Source organism: Rhodnius prolixus, unplaced genomic scaffold (assembly GCF_049639745.1).
Source record: "Rhodnius prolixus isolate KJV_2025 unplaced genomic scaffold, Rpr scaffold_1, whole genome shotgun sequence".
Classification (NCBI taxonomy): Eukaryota; Metazoa; Arthropoda; class Insecta; order Hemiptera; family Reduviidae; genus Rhodnius; species Rhodnius prolixus.
The window spans coordinates 50,623,575-50,643,102 of record NW_027411581.1 but is presented as its reverse complement, the minus strand read 5'-3'; the positions used below and the strand labels follow the sequence as shown (position 1 = coordinate 50,643,102).

Sequence of the window (19,528 nt, the reverse complement as noted above, 5' to 3'; positions counted from 1 at the left end):
GTTCATTACTTCAAGAGTGCACAACTCATAGCGATTAGTTGACCATTACATAGCTTATTTACAATAAAATAAAATGTAATATAAAAAAAATATAAGGCAGTTTTATAACAATTTTAAAATGATTAATACTTAATAAATTGATACAGAGGGACTTTAACAATGCACCCTCATGTTTTAATTATTTTTGTCCTAAAAAATTCTTTCCACTTTGATGTGACTGTAAGGAACTTAAGAAAATCAAAGCTAACAGGAGTTTATTGAAACATTAACCTCTTCATGCATGTATCTCTCGTTCCTTCCTCGATTTTGTTACCGTCATAAATTTAAATTTTCTTTTGGCACAATTAACCTTTACATGGTTCTTCATTTACTATTTTAACGAGAGATTCATGTTTTTCAATTTGCCATATCTGGTTTTTTTTTTCTTCTCGGAAGTTTTTTTAATAGCTTTTTGTTTATTTTTGGGAGTAAAACGTTTGGGAGAATGAGAAAGTTGGAATAGAACGTCTGGTTCTTTGGTGATGTGTTCAGTATAAAAGGGGTCTTTTACGTCTCGATGGAGAATGGGGGAAGAGATAAGAGGTACCAAAGACCTATTAATTCTTGCTAATGTCTTGATACTAAAGGTAATCACTGAGATATTTAATATGATCGGATATCCGTTCAGCATACTGAACGTCATTACATCCTGACTTTCATTCATTACATTATTCTATTTCACCTTCTCCTCAACAAATTTGGCCCATTTAACAAATCATTTTGGTCATTTTGTCGGAGTAGTTGACAGGATTTGTTGTATTTTAGTATTTTCTAGTAGCAGTCCACAGACATTAACTTGTGTCGCAAGTGAATGAGGGTACATAGAACATGATTGTTGCAGTATTTAAGTAATTAGTCAGAAAACTGTCCTGTTTGTTGATTAAATATTGTTTTACCTGAGAGGTGTCTAGATCGTGCACTCTTACTTTCGCACATCGCTTTAGAGTAATGAGAGTCTGATATGGTGGAGAAATCTGTAAGTTATAAAAATATTACTGAATTGGTATGTAGAGAATGTTGCGTGCCAGATGTTTTGTTGCATACATTAGTAAGCAGTTGGACGTTGTAGTCTACGCGTCCTGATGTCTTCAGAGAAGCTTTTAAGTTGAGTTTGGAGTTAAGTCGACTTAAAATAATCCCAGTCAACAGGTAAGTTTATTAATGTTAGTTGAGGGGAGATTAATTTAGAATTCAAGTCAACGGTAAGGATTACAAGGTTATGATCGGAGAAAGGTCATGGTAAAAAGGGCGAAGTTGAGAACATCAAGAAATGAAGGTCGGGACATTTGCGGAGAGAGGTTGGCCAATAGGTTGGTTCGGAAGGGGATAAGTAGGTTTAGTGTACTTAAGTAGGTATATGTATATAATAGTAAATAAAAAAATAAATATATGTACATAAGTATGTATATTTTTTCAACAATGAAAATTCAATTATTTTAAATCGAATTAATATAAAAATTCGATAACAGATTAGAAGCTTTTTCAAGCTACTTTGAAGACCATAATTAAATAGTTGATAAAGATATCCTTTTTGATAATACTAACAATTATATAAACTCGTAAGATTCTAAAATGCAAGAAATAATTATTATTATAGGGTTTAAAATATTGGCATACACACTTCGTTTATAAAACGTTCTAATCTTTTCAAAATTAGCTAACGAAATCCGCCTTTGGAACACTACTTTTAAAGACTAGGTTTATTATTAAATAATAAATTTTAAAACTAAAAATTTTTTTTTTTAATTCTAGGTTCTATTAGAATGAAATTCTCATGCAAAGACAAAAATTTATTACAATAAAATCGACACAAAAATACAGAACAGAATATACATATTTACAAAAATACGTACAATAAAACTAAATAATTGATGTGTATTAAATGGCACATTTTTAGTTTATATAAATACATACATAATTACATCAATTATTTTACATAAACATATAAATATACAATATCCACTTAATAATCTAAAATGGATAAAAAATGGTTGTTTAAAATATGTGTAAATTAAATTTTTACACATGAAACAAAAAATAGTTTAAAATAAATACAAATTACACACTGTTTTATGTACAATTAAAATAGTAATTGTACATATTTTTAGCTGAAGGTAAAAAATTGATTGTTTAAAATGTATTCATGCAACAATAAATATTTTAAAATAAATATAAATTAAACACTTTTTTGTACAATTAAAATAGTAATTATACATATCCTGAGCTGAAGGTAATAAGTGATAGTTTAAAATATAAGGTATAAATTAAATTTGTATTCACGAAACAAACAATAGTTTAAAATAAATATAAATAACACACAGTTTTATGTACAATTAAAATAGTAATTATACATATTCTGAGCTAAAGGTAATAAGTAATTGTTTAAAATATAATATAATGTATAATCATCTATGAATTCACGAAACAATAAAAAAAGTTAAAATCAACATAAATTACATACATGTTCTATATACAATTAAAACAGTAATCATCCATATTCTGAGGTAATAAGTGACTGCTTAAAATAAATATAATGAGTATTATATTTTTATACATAAAAAAAAGATTAAAATAAATATAAATTACATTCACACTTTATGTACAATTAAAATAGTAATTATCCATATTCTGAACTGACAGTAATAGAAAACTCTCCATCTCTTATGCGAGTATCGTGGTACCATTGCCTCGTATCTAAAAGTACTAAAATAAAGATAATAATAATGACTTTAATAACCAGTATTTATTTTGCCAAGAAGGAATGAAAATTTACTCACGTATATCCCCTGGAAATACTTCAAACGAGAAACTTTTACACACCATTTCACATTCTGGTGGTGGATTCAGCCTCCATGTTTTATGTCCTCTTAATTGGGCTTGCCACATTAGGCGAGTAATGTAATCCAACTATATGACAATAAATAATGTTTTCATTAATAAATAAAAATATTAAATAATATTTAATAAAAAGTGATTTACTTACGTGCATGAAAGCTCCTTGTTGGTAACCCATGAATATAAAATCAACATGTGAGTGTTCCGCGTTTAACGGTAGAAAATGAGGTTTGGAATAGTGTAATCTCATTTCTTTGAGCACTTCAGGATGGCAGTTGCTCCTTAAATAAAAAACACTGTTAATAAACTATATCTTTAAAAAAAAGGAGTGAATATTATAAGCAAATATTTATAGTTTCCTTGGAAATTATTTACCAAGTTAAGTACGTGAACAAAAATTTAAACAAACACAGAAACATTAATTTTGGAAACTTGCTAACGAAAATTTAACGTCACTTAAACTAAAAAAAAATATATATGTAAAATTCGATGAGCTAAATAAGAATTTCCTGGTTTTTTAACAAAATTAGCAGTAAATTATGCAATGTCATCAAGAAAGAGAAGCGGATTACAAAAGGAGGCTGGAGGTGACAGGAAAATTCCTGTGTACTACTTGATAGTACCGATGACTGAAAGGCAGTTTTTTAATGCAATCCCCCCGATTTTACCGTCAACTAATCCAGCTATAAGTATTCAACTCTTAAACCAAATATTGGAACGTTTTGGAAATCTCATGCTGTATACAGAAGGAACACTTAGTTTTATTGATTTTTTACAACAAAATGATACAGAGAGTGCGTTGAGGTAGTTTTTTAAAATAATTAAATTTTTAATAAATGAATTGTTTCTATTTAAAACTGTAACACTCATTCGCAGGATGCGGAGAGGTGCATCCGTGCAAAAGCGAAAAATGGATGTATTTAAAAGTTATGAGTTCAGATTTAAAAGAACTAATCAGTCTCACTGTTAAAATAAATGAACGTGCTATAAAAAAAAAAAAATGCCTCCTTAAGGAAATGCCTCACATAAAATTCTTTCAATGTCCATCATTTACAATGGGCGAAAAATCGAGCAAAGGTATTTTTATAATAGATAAAACAGCAAATATGTAGGCTATCATTTTTGTATTTTATTGCAAATTAACTTTGATGTAATGATTTTTCTTGTTTTTACGAATTTAAGTTAAATGGGAAAAGATTTGTTTTCAAATAAGTTATTTTGAAAAGGATGAACAAATAAATGCCATTTTCAGTCATATTTTGTATTTTTTATTGTTTCGAGCTTTCGACCTAGGGACTAGGTCATCTTCAGAGCTCATGAGCAGACAAGACAGAAGATACACCAACTTTTAACTAAGGTCATCTTCAGGGTTAATTGACAATGTAATATTTTACATCATTAAAGGTTGGTGAATCTTCTGTCATGTCTGCTCATGAGCTCTGAAGATGACCTAGTCCCAAGGTCGAAAGCTCGAAACAATAAAAAATACAAAATATGACTGAAATTGGCATCTATTTTTTCATCCTATTGAAACAATGACTCAGTCACCAAATATAATGAACAGTAATTAATTATTTTGTATTTAAGGTCAGAAGCCAGACCGAACAATAAGGAATTTATCACCGAAAATAAGTGGAAAAGAAGAAAATGAAAGCAAAAAAAGAAAGTGCACCTTCTGTACAGATTGTATTCATAGACGCTAAATTGTACTATTGTACTGTATGTGAAAACTTGAAATATAATTTTTCAAAAAAACAAACAAACGACTAAAAACGCATTTACCTGCTATATTCAAAGTAAATGCTTGTTTCTGAAGAAATTTTAATTTACATTCAAAGAGGCATTCAAAATCCTCCCAAATGCAAACTCTGCAAAACAAAGAAAAGTGCAGAGAATGAAAAAAATTTTTTTTTGTCATAAAACAATAAGTAAAATTATTTGTAAATAACTTACCAACCAATGTACCATGGTTTATATCCTTTAGAATTTTTCACCCTTCCTGGTGGCATTTTGAATACTTCTCTCAAGCTTGCAAAATCAGTTTTGAATTTAAGAAATTGACATTCTTCTTCCACACTTTCATGCGCACCTTCTATTCGATTAAATATTTCTTTGAAGAAGTAATAGTTAAATGATTTTCTCGCCGGCCAATGTAAAGCCGCTCCTTTTACAATGATAGGCTGGTAGGAATAGGCATATTTTTTAAATTCTTCTCTAGTAACATTCGGTAGGACGATAACACTACTAAGATTAGAACAGATTGAGCAATCTGCCAATGGTCTCGTCGCCTCCCAAACTAAATAATTGTTCGGTACCACACATTTTACTCCGAAAACAGTTTTCATCATGCCATCAAAATATGGTAAAGCTAAAATTATAAATATTAAACTAAAAGCACTAAAACCCAATGGCCCACCAGCTATTCGAAGAAAACTATACTGCCGTTCACATTTGCTACCGCGCAAATTACACATTTTTCGTAAATCATCAATATCTACGCCTTTTTTTATCATTACTTCATTCAAGTAAGAAAACCTTTCATAAAGAAAATGATACTTTAAACGTTCAGACTTAATGAACGGAACATCAACACACGTCGCCATATTGAACAGCTGACTAATTATAAAAATAAACACATGACAACGTGCACTACACATATGGATTATGAATGGAAGATGGCAAGTAAGCGAGTGTTTTGTAAAATGTAAAGTTGTAATGCTTGCACAGAACACATGAACTGTAATTTATATGGTTTTATACAAAATAAATAATATACTAGAAAATGAACTGTAGTTTATATTTTTTCGAATTAATAAGTACTTTTTATTAGTGGAACGTTCTTAAGCGGAAAACTGTAAATTTGATTATTAATCATTTTGAAAATTATTTGTTGTTATAGTTGTCGATAAAACTTAAGAGAGTTTTAAACTCAATTAATTAAGCTGTAAAAATTACAAAATAAAAAGATGGCTTTACAAGGGCATATTAACAGTATTTTAAAACAGCTCATCGAAAATCATTTGTTTCATAAATGACACAAAATAAAATTGCATCATTTAAGTATAACAGTTAAAGAAAGAAAAAACGAATCCTGCGGTGCTATAATATACCAGGTACAGCTTGTCACCGATTCCAACGTGTGAACAGCTTATTATTATTCTAGTTAGATGCAGAGAAGTGAGTATTAAATTGATTTTTATCACAATAGACGTTTTGTGGTTTGTAATGATAAGTAAAATGTGCTTTAGTTACCGAAGAATTGATAAGGAAAAGGTGTGAGCACAATGACAGGGAAATTGGCTCACTTGAAGAAATTTCCCTGCATCAGGAAGACATTGGGAAGTTAGAACATATTCAGCATTGGTGTAAAGACCTTAAAATTCTATTACTTCATAACAATTTAATCAGTAAAATCGGTAAATTTGTAACATTCTACGTTATTCAAGACTGATAGAAAGTAAATTGAAGTACTAATAGCATTCTAATATTTGTAGAAAATTTGGGAAAACTGAAGAAGTTAGAATACATAAATTTCTCTCTTAACAATATCACGAAAATAGAAAACTTGGAAGGCTGTGAATCGTTAGAAAAAATAGACTTTACATTAAACTTTATAGGCGATCTACTTTCCATTGAAAAATTAAAATCGAATATTCATCTTCATACTTTGTAAGTAAAAAACAAAATTTCTGTATTTATTTATCTTTATTGACTGCTGTGAGAGGGGAATATACAGTTTTATCTCATTTTCACTACTCAGCGTACAAAATGAGGTTTAGGGATTAGGGTTGTAATCAGTAAAATTCAAAATATTATGACATTTGATTTTTGAGAAGGAAGGCAAAGAACCGACAGAATTTTTGTACACAATTTCTCCTTGAACGACTCTTTTGGGCGCATCATTTTGTCACAATCATAGGTAAGTATGTTGATCCAAACCTAAACATCTGACAGCCTAATCGGTTAAATTGGGAAAATTACTTGGTACAAATTAATCTTACGGATTTTGACAAAGTTCCTGTGGATGATATTTTATAATTTCAATTTTTTTAATTTTTCAGTCTCTTCACGTGTCACTATTAAAACTCCACCGTGCCACACTGTGGCACGCGAGCCGTGGGTTGGCCACCTCTGATCTACAATAATACAATATTATTAATAAATAATTATTTGGAAATTTATTGATCATTGGGAATATAAATACACCAAATATAAATTGAAGAGAAAAATTGAACAAAAAAAAAATGCTAGTGAGTTGGGCGCCCTCTGAATATTGTCGCACCTAGTGCGATTTATGTAACTGCGAACATTTTGCCGCTCATGTCGGACTCCACTTAAATAACTAGTTACATTGCATTTCTCACATTTATTCTAATTTAACTTGAAATTTTCAGATATCTGAACGGTAATCCTTGTACAGATTATGAGGGTTATCGCGACTATGTAATTGCAACGCTACCAAATCTGAAACATCTGGACGGACAAGAAATATTACGCTCAGAAAGAATTCAGGCAATGCAGAGACTTGGAGAAATTACACCAGAAATTATTCGGCAACAAAAACAATATTTAGGTGCCTCACTATAGTAATAACAATATATTAATAAATAATTTAAATTGTCATTATATTGTCTCTTCAGAGATTTTGTATTACAGATTTCATTTATTTGGGGTTTATGTAGTCGCCTTAGATAGATACCATAAAGTTCGAGTTTATTTTTTTTAAAAATTATAACTTTATTAGTATTTGATGAAAAAATTATGACTTCTACCTAATATAAATAATTTAACCAAAATATGAAATAATTAAACCTAAATACGTTTATTGCATTTTTTAGTCCCTGAAGTCCACTATCATTACTAATAAAAAGGGTAATACGATTTTGCATTTTTATGAAAACAATGCCTGAAATTACATTTAGATATTTTAGTTTTTTAGACATCTAACTATCTGGTTTGATTGTACACTTGATGTTAACAAGTATAATGTTTAGAAAAATAAGGTTACTGATTGAAAACCTTTTTCTTTTTTATTGGCCTAATATTCCCAGCAAATTAGTCAATAATGTTTACAGATTTTTTTTTCTATAATAAATTCTAATAAAGTTACAATTCTGTTTTTCATTGCAGACGGGCACTCTGTACAACAACTTTACATACAACAGATGTTACATTGCACATCTCTCTCTCACACATTCCCCATTTACAATATATACTTATGTTATTTTGCAATATGTTGTAGATTAAAATCTTTATTGAAAAGATTATATGGTTAAGCTTTAAATAGCAGTAATTAAAACTGTCCGGTAGGACAGTTGTATAAGGATTGATCGTCAAAAAGTGCACGAAAAAGCGTAACGTTAAAAAACACCCAACTTTGACAATTTTTTTCTCTTTTTCTATAAAAGGTAAAATTCCCAAATTTTCTTTAAAATATAGGGCAAACCCTCCTTTATAACTGTAATTTTTTTGCAACCCCCCAGACCTAATAGATTTCGAGAAAAAAGTTGCCGAAAATGAGCAAAAACGGCATTTTCACAAATTGTTGTTGTTCTTGTTGTTGTTGTTGTTGTTGTTGTTGTTGTTGTTGTTGTTGTTGTTGTTGTTGTTACCTTTTTTGTAAACTACGTAGCGCCTAAACGCGAGAACCGATTTTCATGAATGAGGTGACATTCGATTCGGAATTTTATGTAGATGTGCCTTTTGGGGGTCTCGACGCTGTACACCGAATTAGAGAGGAGTTAGCCCCCTTTATGTAAGGCCCCCTTCAAAATTATTATTACTAATTACTCTGTAAATCTTAGCCCGATTTTGATAAAATTTGGTAGGATGATAGAGTTAGGGCTCCCCTACGTAACATTAAAGCGGCGATCTGCTCTTACGCTAGTTAAGGGGAAGTATAGCAATCGTTTCAAATTATCGACAAGTGAACAGATTTTCATGAATGAAGTGTCATTCGAATCGAAATTTTGTACAGATTTGCACTTTAAAAGTCTCGTCGCTATGCCTCATATGGAGGGGAGTTTGCCCCACCCAAGTAAGGCCGTTTCTAAAACTATTATTACCAATATTTCTATAACGCTTTGTCCGATTTTGATAAAATTTAGCACGAAGTGATTAAAGCTCCTCTACATGGCTGTGAAGTGCCATCATGCTCTTACACCTACTAAGAGGAAGTACTGAAATCGTTAAAATTATCAATGGGTGAACCTATTTACATTAATGAATTGTCGTTCGATTCAAAATCTTTGCCTCTTTGCCTTTTAGGGAGAAGTACTGTAATCGCCCGTTTATTTTTCTTACTCCTCTTAAAAGGAAGGTCTGAAATCGCAGTTTAAATTTGCTTTTTACGTACAAATACCTTCCTATTTTATTCAAAACGTTTTCTCAAAAAAATTGTTATTGAGGATGGCAACTATAATCATTCTTTAAAAAGATCTCTCCAATGGTAGTTATGGTTCCAACTTAACACCTTATCAGGTTATAATAATAGAATTGCTTATTCCAAATTTTAAAAAAATCTGTAAAGCAGATATGTAACTTTGCAAAATAGACAAAAAGGAAAATCTATCCAAAAGGTACAAAAATCTCCTTAACAAAAACTTACAGTTTAAAATGTTAAGTATAAGGGTTGATTAAACGCCAAAAGGTACACAAATCAGCAAGTACCCAACATTTCATTCAAGCTTAGTTGATATAATTTAAGTAATTTTGCTGCATTAACTTTTCCTTCACATTTTTTAGAATTTATTAGATGTCACAGACCCTTATGCTGGCCATTTTCATCTACAAAAAATTTGTTCAAGTAGCACTGTAGATTGACTGTAATATCTATTAATCTATAATAATCAAACTATTAATTACAGGTTAAAAAGAAAACGTTATAAAAAATAAAAAAAATTACGAGGCTACAAAATTTAAAAACTTTTTTAAAAAAATGCTTACACCAACATACATCAATGATTTCGATTATTTTATTTTTAATAAAATCGTCGGTTTAAGTTCATTCTTCGATTAAAGTAATTGTTATTTTATGTAGTAGTCAAACGTTTATAATAATAGGTAATAATTATCTGGCATTATAGAAAATAATATAGTTTTCTTCAATCACACTCTCAATGTAGCTGTTCTTCTCACAATGTTATATATATGTTATGTAATAATAAAATAAATAAGTATTGCATACTTTTAGGACAGCTAATTATTCCAGTATTTTACTGTAAGTAAAATTAAATTACAATTGAGAAATGAATAATTGTTGTTGAATAATCTACTTGTTATTAACTGTGTGTTATTTGTGCTCACGAATATTTCGGTAAGACGAATTCAAGTCTGAAATATTGTTTTAAATCCTCCGTGATTCAAATTTAAACAGTAGCCGACTCTAACTTTGTCTTTTTCTACTTTAACATGCCTGTATTAGATGTGACAACTTCAGAATAAAGGGCATATTAAAGATAAATCCGAAGAATAATTTGGAATAGAGTTAAAATAAAGTACCTATTTAAAAACGAAGATATAATATACATTTTATCATAATTATAACCAAATAATATTATGAACGAACTGGCCAGCATAAGGGTCTGTGACATCTAATAAATTCTAAAAAATGTGAAGGAAAAGTTAATGCAGCAAAATTACTTAAATTATATCAACTAAGCTTGAATGAAATGTTGGGTACTTGCTGATTTGTGTACCTTTTGGCGTTTAATTAACCCTTATACTTAACATTTTAAACTGTAAGTTTTTGTTAAGGATATTAAAACTGTCCGGTAGGACAGTTGTATAAGGGTTGACCATCAAAAACTGCACGAAAAAGTGTAACGTTGAAAAACACCCAACTTTGACAATTTTTTTCTCTTTTTCTATAAAAGATAAAATTCCCAAATTTTCTTTAAAATAAAGGGCAAACCCTCCTTTATGACTGTAATTTTTTTGCAACAACCCAGATCTAATAGGTTTCGAGAAAAAAGTTGCCGAAAATGAGCAAAAACGGCTTTTTCAAAAAATGTTCTTGTTCTTGTTGTTGTTACCTTTTTTGTAAACAACGTAGCGCCTAAACGCGTGAACCGATTTTCATGAATGAGGTGTCATTCGATTCGGAATTTTATGTAGATGTGCCTTTTGGGGGTCTCGGCCCTGTACATCGAATGGGAGAGGAGTTAGCCCCCTTTATGTAAGGCCCCCTCCAAAATTATTATTACTAATTACTCTGTAAATCTTGGCCCGATTTTAATAAAATTTGGTAGGATGATAGGGTTAGGGCTCCCCTACCTAACAATAAAGCGACGATCTGCTCTTACACTTGTTAAGGGGAAGTATAGCAATCGTTTCAAATTATCGTCACGTGAACCGATTTTCATGAATGAAGTGTCATTCGAATCAAAATTTTGTACAGATTTGCACTTTAAAAGTCTCGACGCTATTCCTCATAAGGAGGTGAGTTCGCCCCACCCAAATAAGGCCCTTTCTAAAACTATTATTACCAATATTACTACAAAGCTTAGTCCGATTTTGATAAAATTTAGCACGAAGAAGTGATTAAAGCTCCTCTACGTGGCTGTGAAGTGCCATCATGCTCTTACACCTACTAAGAGGAAGTACTGCAATCGTTAAAATTATCAATGAGTGAACCGATTTACATCAATGAATTGTCGTTCGATTCAAAATCTTTGCCTTTTAGGGAGAAGTACTGTAATCGCAGTTTATTTTTCTTGCTCCTCTTAAAAGGAAGTACTGAAATCGCAGTTTAATTTTGCTATTTACGTACAAATACCTTCCTATTTTATTCAAAACGCTTTCTCAAAAAAATGGTTATTGAGGATGGTTTGGGGACCGCAACTATAACCATTCTCTAAAAAGATCTCTCCAGTGGTAGTTACGGTTCCGATTTAACACCTTATCAGGTTATAATGATAGAATAGCTTATTCCAAATTTAAAAAAAATCTGTAAAGCAGACGTAACTTTGCTAATAGACAAAAAGGAAAATCTATCCAAAAGGTACAAAAATCTCCTTAACAAAAACTTACAGTTTAAAAAGTTAAGTATAAGGGTTGATTAAACGCCAAAAGGTACACAAATCAGCAAGTACCCGACATTTCATTAATACTTCATTGATATTATTTAAATAATTTTACCGCATTAATTTTCATTAATATTTTTTAAGAATTTATTAGATGTCACATACCCTTATGCTGGCCAGTTCATTCATAATAGTTATAATTGTGATAAAATGTATATTATATCTTCGTATAAATAGGTACTTTATTTTAACTCTATTCCAAATTATTCTTCTGATTTCTCTTTAATGTGCCCTTTATTCTGAAGTTGCCACATATACATGCATGTTAAATTAGAAAAAGACAAATTTAGAGTCGGCTACTGTTTAAATTTGAATCACGGAGGATTTAAAACAATATTTCAGTCTTGAATTCGTCTTACCGAAATATTCGTGAGGACAAATAACACACGGTTAATAACAAGTAGATTATTCAACATTATTTATTCATTTCTCAATTGTAATTTAATTTAGTTCCCCTAATTTTACTTATGGTAAAATAATGGAATAATTAGCTGTCCTAAAAATATGCATATCTTATTTATTTTATATTTCATATTGTATACAACATTGTGGTATGAATACCTAGATGGAGAATGTAATTGAAGAAAACTATATTATTTGCAATAAAGCCAGATAATTATTACCTATTATTATAAACGTTTGACTACTACATAAAATAACAATTACTTTAATCGAAGAATGAACTTAAACCGACGATTTTTATTTAAAAATAAAATAAACAAAATCATTGATGTATGTTGGTGTAAGCAATTTTTAAAAAACGTTTATGAATTTTTTAGCCTCATATTTTTTTATTTTTTATAACGTTTTTCTTTTTAACCTGTAATCAATAGTTTGATTATTATAGATAAATAGATATTACAGTCAATCTAAGTTAAATGGTGTGCTACTTGAACAAATATTTTGTAGATGAAAATGGCCAGCATAAGGGTATGTGACATCTAATAAATTCTTAAAAAATATTAATGAAAATTAATGCGGTAAAATTACTTAAATAATATCAATGAAGTATTAATGAAATGTCGGGTACTTGCTGATTTGTGTACCTTTTGGCGTTTAATCAACCCTTATACTTAACTTTTTAAACTGTAAGTTTTTGTTAAGGAGATAAATAATAGACTTTTAATTACGTAAATTTAGATTAGAGATTTCGTGAAGGTAGACCAGTCAGAATCTACCGCGACTGAAGAGATTTGCTGTAGCATCCTCTAATTTGAGCACAATTCTGTCTTTTTGGTTAGGCTTAAAAATTTAGACTGAAACATCTGGAAAGAGCTTGTAGGCATGAGTTTTCCTTCCCCAAAGAGCCGAAATCTTAGCCATACTCATGCATTCAATGGGAAATAGAAACTCGATAAGTGTAGTGCCATTTCTTCTTCTTTCAGTTATCCTTACACATGCTAACGGTTGACAAGTCCTTGCGATACATAAGTTTACTCGATCAGCACTGGTTCATCAATAGGCCAATGAGCATCCACATGGCCTCTCGCCTTGCTAGTAAAATACTGCAGTAAATTTTGGCGACTTTTCGCCTGCCCCTTCCTTGCAAGAGGTTTTCATCCACTATTGCTTTAATCATTTGTGCGAGCTTGGTTTGGTGAATGTACTACTACGTTACTTTGTTGTAAATGGCTTAGGTCTTTTGAAGGTACATAATTGGAAGAACCATTCCGGGTCGTTACAACTCATTTGCCCTGAACACCCAGCTATTGACAAATATACCATCAATACTCATGAAATGTCCAGACAGTCTCACTTGCTTGAATTAGTAGGACTCCGTTATGCACTAGAGGTGTCAGGATTTCTGAAAAAATTAAGACGCTAGAATTGATATATTCCGTCTTTTCTAATCTCACAATAAGCTTAAAGTAATTACTCAACAAATTGCGCCAAAAATTTTTTAAAACTATTCAATCACTCTGTGATGTTAGGTTGGTTGAAAACAAAAATGTCAAAAGTCAGTACATGTTTATTTTTATTTTTATTGAGCTCTCTCATTCCTACTTCTGTCTTTTTTCTTGAGTAGTTTTCTAAAAATCTTGATCATTTTTTTGCTAGCTAATTGGTACAAGACAAGAACTGACGAAGACTTCCGATCAGATTATGAAGATGAGGAAGACGACGACGATCATGGTAATATGAAAAATGATGAGGCAAACGAAAAGTAAGCTAAATAATTAATTATATAATCTTATCACTAATATATTGTCCTTAAGGAAAACATGAATAGGTATTTTCAAGGTAATGAAATGAAAGTATTTCTATAATTTTATGTAGATTCCTTTCCTTTTTTTACATGAATATATAAAAACATTTAAGGGTGTATGTATATGAAAGAGTTACATACGTTGAACAGTTTTTAAACGTAACATTGCTTTGCCTTGTTTTCTGTCAAATTAGATCTATAACTGAGTGCAGGTGATTATTAATACTTTCAAGACTTTAAAAATTAGCAGCTCCTTTGGACCTACCTAGTTATTCTACAGAAATGTTATCTTCCTCATAAGATTAGCCAATAGCTTTTAGATAAGGGTAAATGCAGCAATTATAATGTGAAGAAATGATGGCTTAATTTTTTTAAGTTCTAATGAACATGTTTCAACGAAACTAAAAAATAATTTATATATTTTTTTTAAATAACTTTATTGTATTGAAATTTACAACTGCATGTGCGATTGTTCTTGCAACATGTAAAACTAGTTACGGTACAATATTCTGAGAGGAGATATCAACTATCCATCCATCCGCTAATATTATAGATATTAGTGGTTCTCCAATATCTATAATTTAATTATAAAAATTGAATATTAGATTTAACTTTTAATTAGTGATAGTAGCGATGATTTTAGCGCTCTCAGTAAGTTCGGTGTTTTCATTATTTTTCACTTTGGACTGAGATTTGTTATAAGAGGTCCTGCAGAAATGTTGACTTTCACCAAATGTTTCTACCATCAAGCACTGTAGTACGTTAAGACTCTTAATGCTGCTGTATAAGAAACAGTCTTTCCACGATATGAATATAAATCGAATCAAAACTAATAAACTTGTTTTGATAAAATTAAAACTATACAAATAAACTTTTCACGTTATTGTCGATAGCATTATAATCAGTAATTGCCGGTGGTCGGGATTTTTTTAAATTATTATTATTATGGCCAGAATATAACTTTAATCGCAATGAAACTTTTAAATAACTCAGATTTCCTAAAGTCAGTTTTTGACAAGTGTTTAGAAATTATATTTTATTGGTGCTCTATCCAAGATAAAAAGAGACATGCCGCAGAATATTTCGAATAGTCTAAACCTAATCTCTAAACAAATAAGTAGGATTATCTCAAATGCAGGATTCTAGCAGTGTTTGTAATAATCTTATAATGTATCAATTCGTCCTTGCACCGAGGTTCTTACAAAGGATCAGTCCCTGAACTCCCTAAAAATTTCAAATAAATGAAACCAAAGCCTTTGTTACATGAAGGATTTTAAAGAAAATCTTTGTACCATATCTATTGTCGAGATGAAATCACGAAAAACTGAAAGAAAGTTTTCATAACATAACTAACTTATTAATCGAGTATTTTATTCTTTTTGCAGTACTTTAAAAAATAAAAATGAAAAAATTGCTATGTAAAGCAAAAGGTCGTACTCCCCTTTTTTTCAAATGCTTAATCTTTAATGTTTCAGAGCTACCTTAAAATGTTAAACATTTTATTTTAAATAACAAAAACCTACAATTACTTTTTTGAATTGGTGGGTAGACCTACGTGGTGATTAATATTCATTTTATTCTATTCCAAACCACTCTTTGTACATTTAAGTTATTTATTATAAGTCAAACTCAGAAGAGGTGCAAACATTAAAAACTGATATGAACTATAGAAAATAAAACGTGTTGATAAAACTGCAAAAAATATTTTTGTAAAAATTTTTGAATTCGTAAATCAAAATTCTTTAACTTTCATTTAGAAATTATTTCATAATCTTCAGAGAGCTCTTTCTGCGATATTGCAAAGCATTATTTTTATTTTTTCTCTTCGCCCACTCTTTCCGTTGTAGTTTCTGGTCTCAGACTCATAAGAACTGCCCAGAAGTGCGCATTGAGCTGGCTAAACAGAGAAGACTTCAGGAGAAAGCTAAGCAAGAGAAAAAACCTCCAAAAAAGAAACCTCGTCGTCTATTTAATGACAACGGCGAACCACTCAACGTCAACCAACCAAAAATACATTTCACGTTGGACGATGATTACTGGAACAATTTATACACACTTGATGTAGCTGTTTATAAGTAATTATAATATCAGTTTGATTTTTAATTAGATTTTTTCTTAATCCTTTTTGACATAATTGGATCTCTCTTTTTTCCAGACATTTGGACACCGCTTTAATTAATGCTGATGTAAATCCATTTTATGTAAGAGTGTTAATTAAAGGAAAAGTGTTACAGTTACGACTCGATGAAGAAGTCTGTCCTGACAAATCTATAGCTAAACGATCTCAAACTACGGGGCATTTATTAATAACAATGCCAAAGGTAAAAAGAGCAATAATTCTGACCATTTATTTACTGCTTAAATTAAAATTCCCTGATGTAGTCTGTTTTATCACTTTCTTCAGGTAAAAGAAGTTATAAGACCTTACAAAAGTATTAATCAATTAAAAAAAGAAAATAAAGTTATACCAACGAAGGAAAATGATAAAATTCATAGGTATTCTTTTTCTTATTCTAGTCGTATCTTTTAGGATAGATAATTGAATATTATTTCCAAGAATATAGACTTTTTACATTCTCATTTTACTTTCTCTTATTATTGTCGTAAGAACAAGTTTTGCATTTTGAGATTTCCCAAGTTGTTGTTTTCAACGAGTTCAATTAAAAGATGTACCACTTACTTACCTTCTCTCCATATAAATCTCCTGTCACCTGCTTGTTGCTCAGCCGAGCATAGCAGTGCTATTTAGCGGAATTCAATCCTGGAAGACTAGTTCGGTGGTACATGACATTGTTATCCTGTATCAAAGGGGGGCCCTTCTTTGCTTATTATCAGTACTTTAGTTCCGAGTGCTACGCTAGTGTCATACGACTAAGTCCTGAAAAAAATTGTTTGGCTCACAGAACATCAAGACTTAAGGGGCAAGGTTGATAAAATCACATTATGTAAACATCTTCAAATTAAGAGAATAAGAAAGAAAGAAAATGAAACCAGAGCATTCCAATGAGACTTTTATACATACTTCGTATTCCATTAAAATACGACAAAGTAAAGAATTTTGAAAAAAAAGATTAAAATTGCTGGTATGCCAAATACACGTTGGTAGTTCCTAAATAACTAGTCTAAAATTAAGCATCCTATATCGTCTTCAAAAAGTAAACGCCGTAACACTTGCTAATGAACAACGAATTAGTGGATAATGAATTCGGATGATGTATGATAAATTGCAAAAGAGATTATAATCTGCTGACGAAAGAAGACATTTCAAATAAATGGAACAAAGTCTAGCGGTTGGAATAAAGAAGTCGTAACATACTATCCACAAAAGCCCGATTAAACTCTAGCTTTTATAAATATTTAAATGTAAAGGTGCAAATAAGAATAGAGTCTAAATCATTTCATATTAACTGAGAAGGTTGCAATGTTCTATTGATTTTCGATTCAGTGGATGGGTTATATAGATTTTGCAATTTTATTTTGTTGTATAATTTCTGTATTGCCTTAAAAACACTTTTACGACAGAACCAAAACTTGAAATTCGGGTAACAATTTAATTTTGTTGAAACATGATAGGACTGCCTTAATTCTTGGATATTAAGAGAAAGTAAAAGTGCTTTACATTTATTTATAAATTAAAAACTAACCGTTTTTATTATTTTTTTTTTAAGAGAATATTTGGAAGTTCAAGGAGAATTTGATTTAAAAAAGGTTCTAACTGTCAATAGTGGAAAGAAGATTTCATTTATAGATAATCCTGAAGTTCCGCCTCTTGAATAAATTCAAGCTTTACTTATGAAGTTGATAACAAAATGTGTTCATTAAAAGTATTTTTGTGATATTTTTATTATGTCTTGCCTTAATTTTCTGAATATAACTTCTTATATGGGTATAAAATGTTTATTTGTTAAATATCTCATTTTCTCATAATAATTGTAAGAAAAAAAAAATGCATGAGTCATAAAATAATACTAGTAATAAAAATGTGACTAGACACATAATCTAGTTTTGTTATTTTATAATATTAAATAAACATAATTAGTTCATTTCTTGAGTGGAAAGTCCGAGGCGGAAGAGAGCAATTTGTTTTAACATATTAATTTATAATGTTAGATATATATATACATGATATGGTACATTAAAACAAAACAAAAATTATAGAAATCTAATACTACTTGTTGGGACTATACACAGCAAATGTTCGTTGGCATTCAGACATGCTTTTACCATATATTGTATTTTATCTATTTGCTTGAGAAAAAAACTTTAAAACTGTTAATTTAAAAAGTAGCTATATATTTATTCACAGTTTATTTTTTTTACTTGAAGGGGGAGTATGATGATCCCTCACATTTTACACTCAAGACAAGTGATATATAGTTGATCCCATAGTAAATACAGTACATTCTCTTTAAGCCATCATAATCGTTATTTTATTCCTTTCAATCTAGATACAAAGCAGATGACCTAATGTTTCAACCTTCTACTTAAAAAACTGAAAAACCCCCTTCTGTATTTGCTTTTTGAGTCCTCTCAAATTCGCTATGCAACAATTATAAGCACAAATATTAGCAAAATTCTAAATAGGCTAAAAATCTAAATTATGGGCCTTCTTTTTATGTATAAGCCAATTTGTAAAAACTATAAACTTACACTTTGAGGTAACACATAAAGCAATTTAAAAAAAAAAAAAAAGTACTGAAGGCACAGTCGATTATAACGAAGCCATGGTAAAAGAATATAAACGTACAATTAAAACAAATCAAAATAAAATAAAAAGCTCAAAATATTATTTTGCTTTCAGAAATATGTTTTTTTCCTCTTAAAGGAATGGGTATTTTTTCGATATCCATGGCGAAATAATGCAATAAAATAATAAATAATGAAAACAAAAACTTTTTTTTTTCATATACTTTACATTCAATACTTATGACATCATTACGTTTTCTAAATTATACATTTTACAATGTTAGTAATATTTACAAAAATTGGAAAAAGGATGTAATATTTCACATAAAATGGCATTGTATGTAAAATATATGTTTTTATTATTATATTTTTTTAAGCGTCTCGTTCATATTATTACTTTTTCCTGTCTGTTTAAAGTACATATTTTAATAAAAGCACCCACAAGCCTTATTTGCAAATTTTTTGTTCTTTGGCGCCAATTTTTTTTTTTTTTTTTTTTTGCAGCTTCGAAAACTAAACAGCTCAGTGATTTAAGTTGACATGTTTAGTTAGCTTCTTTTTTTTATTATTAATTTTTTGTTTAAAAATGTTATACTTTTTCTGGGCACAAGGAGGACTTTTTCTGAGGTACCAAAAATGGAAAAAATTGTATTAATTTCATATTTTACTGCAATTAAAA

The 19,528-nt window shown here is 29.9% G+C and overlaps 2 protein-coding genes across 3 annotated transcripts; one reads left to right on the top strand and one right to left on the bottom strand.

Annotated features, from left to right (window-relative positions):
- Positions 1–1,428: 1,428 nt before the first annotated feature.
- On the bottom strand, positions 1,429–5,531 carry LOC141449426 (uncharacterized). Of its 2 annotated transcripts, none has more exons than XM_074118865.1 (4): positions 4,828–5,531; positions 3,023–3,155; positions 2,817–2,946; positions 1,429–2,742 (listed from the first exon to the last, which is right to left on the bottom strand). In XM_074118865.1, the coding sequence occupies exons 1-4, from the start codon at positions 5,529–5,531 to the stop codon at positions 2,657–2,659; spliced, it is 1,053 nt and encodes a 350-aa protein (XP_073974966.1). In that variant the 3' UTR covers positions 1,429–2,656. The 2 variants fall into 2 exon arrangements, with proteins under 2 accessions (XP_073974966.1, XP_073974974.1); XM_074118873.1 differs by having other exon boundaries at positions 1,429–2,733.
- A 379-nt stretch (positions 5,532–5,910) lies between these two features.
- LOC141449418 (dynein axonemal assembly factor 11-like) lies at positions 5,911–19,349 on the top strand. The gene is made up of 9 exons (XM_074118857.1): positions 5,911–6,051; positions 6,123–6,290; positions 6,369–6,543; positions 7,269–7,447; positions 14,016–14,121; positions 16,011–16,238; positions 16,319–16,484; positions 16,568–16,659; positions 17,832–19,349. Exons 1-9 carry the CDS (start codon positions 6,042–6,044, stop codon positions 17,938–17,940), a joined length of 1,233 nt encoding a protein of 410 aa, XP_073974958.1. The 5' UTR covers positions 5,911–6,041; the 3' UTR covers positions 17,941–19,349.
- Positions 19,350–19,528: the final 179 nt, after the last annotated feature.

Excerpts from the sequence above, each read along its gene's own strand:
- LOC141449418 (XM_074118857.1), top strand. Across the intron at positions 6,544-7,268 it reads AATATTCATCTTCATACTTT|ATATCTGAACGGTAATCCTT; the intron begins GTAAGTAAAAAA and ends TGAAATTTTCAG. Across the intron at positions 16,239-16,318 it reads CTTGATGTAGCTGTTTATAA|ACATTTGGACACCGCTTTAA; the intron begins GTAATTATAATA and ends TCTTTTTTCCAG.
- LOC141449426 (XM_074118865.1), bottom strand. The coding sequence starts at position 5,531 with ATGTGTAGTGCACGTTGTCATGTGTTTATTTTTATAATTAGTCAGCTG. Across the intron at positions 3,156-4,827 it reads AAACCATGGTACATTGGTTG|GAGCAACTGCCATCCTGAAG; the intron begins GTAAGTTATTTA and ends TTTTTATTTAAG. Across the intron at positions 2,947-3,022 it reads AACAAGGAGCTTTCATGCAC|TTGGATTACATTACTCGCCT; the intron begins GTAAGTAAATCA and ends ATTGTCATATAG.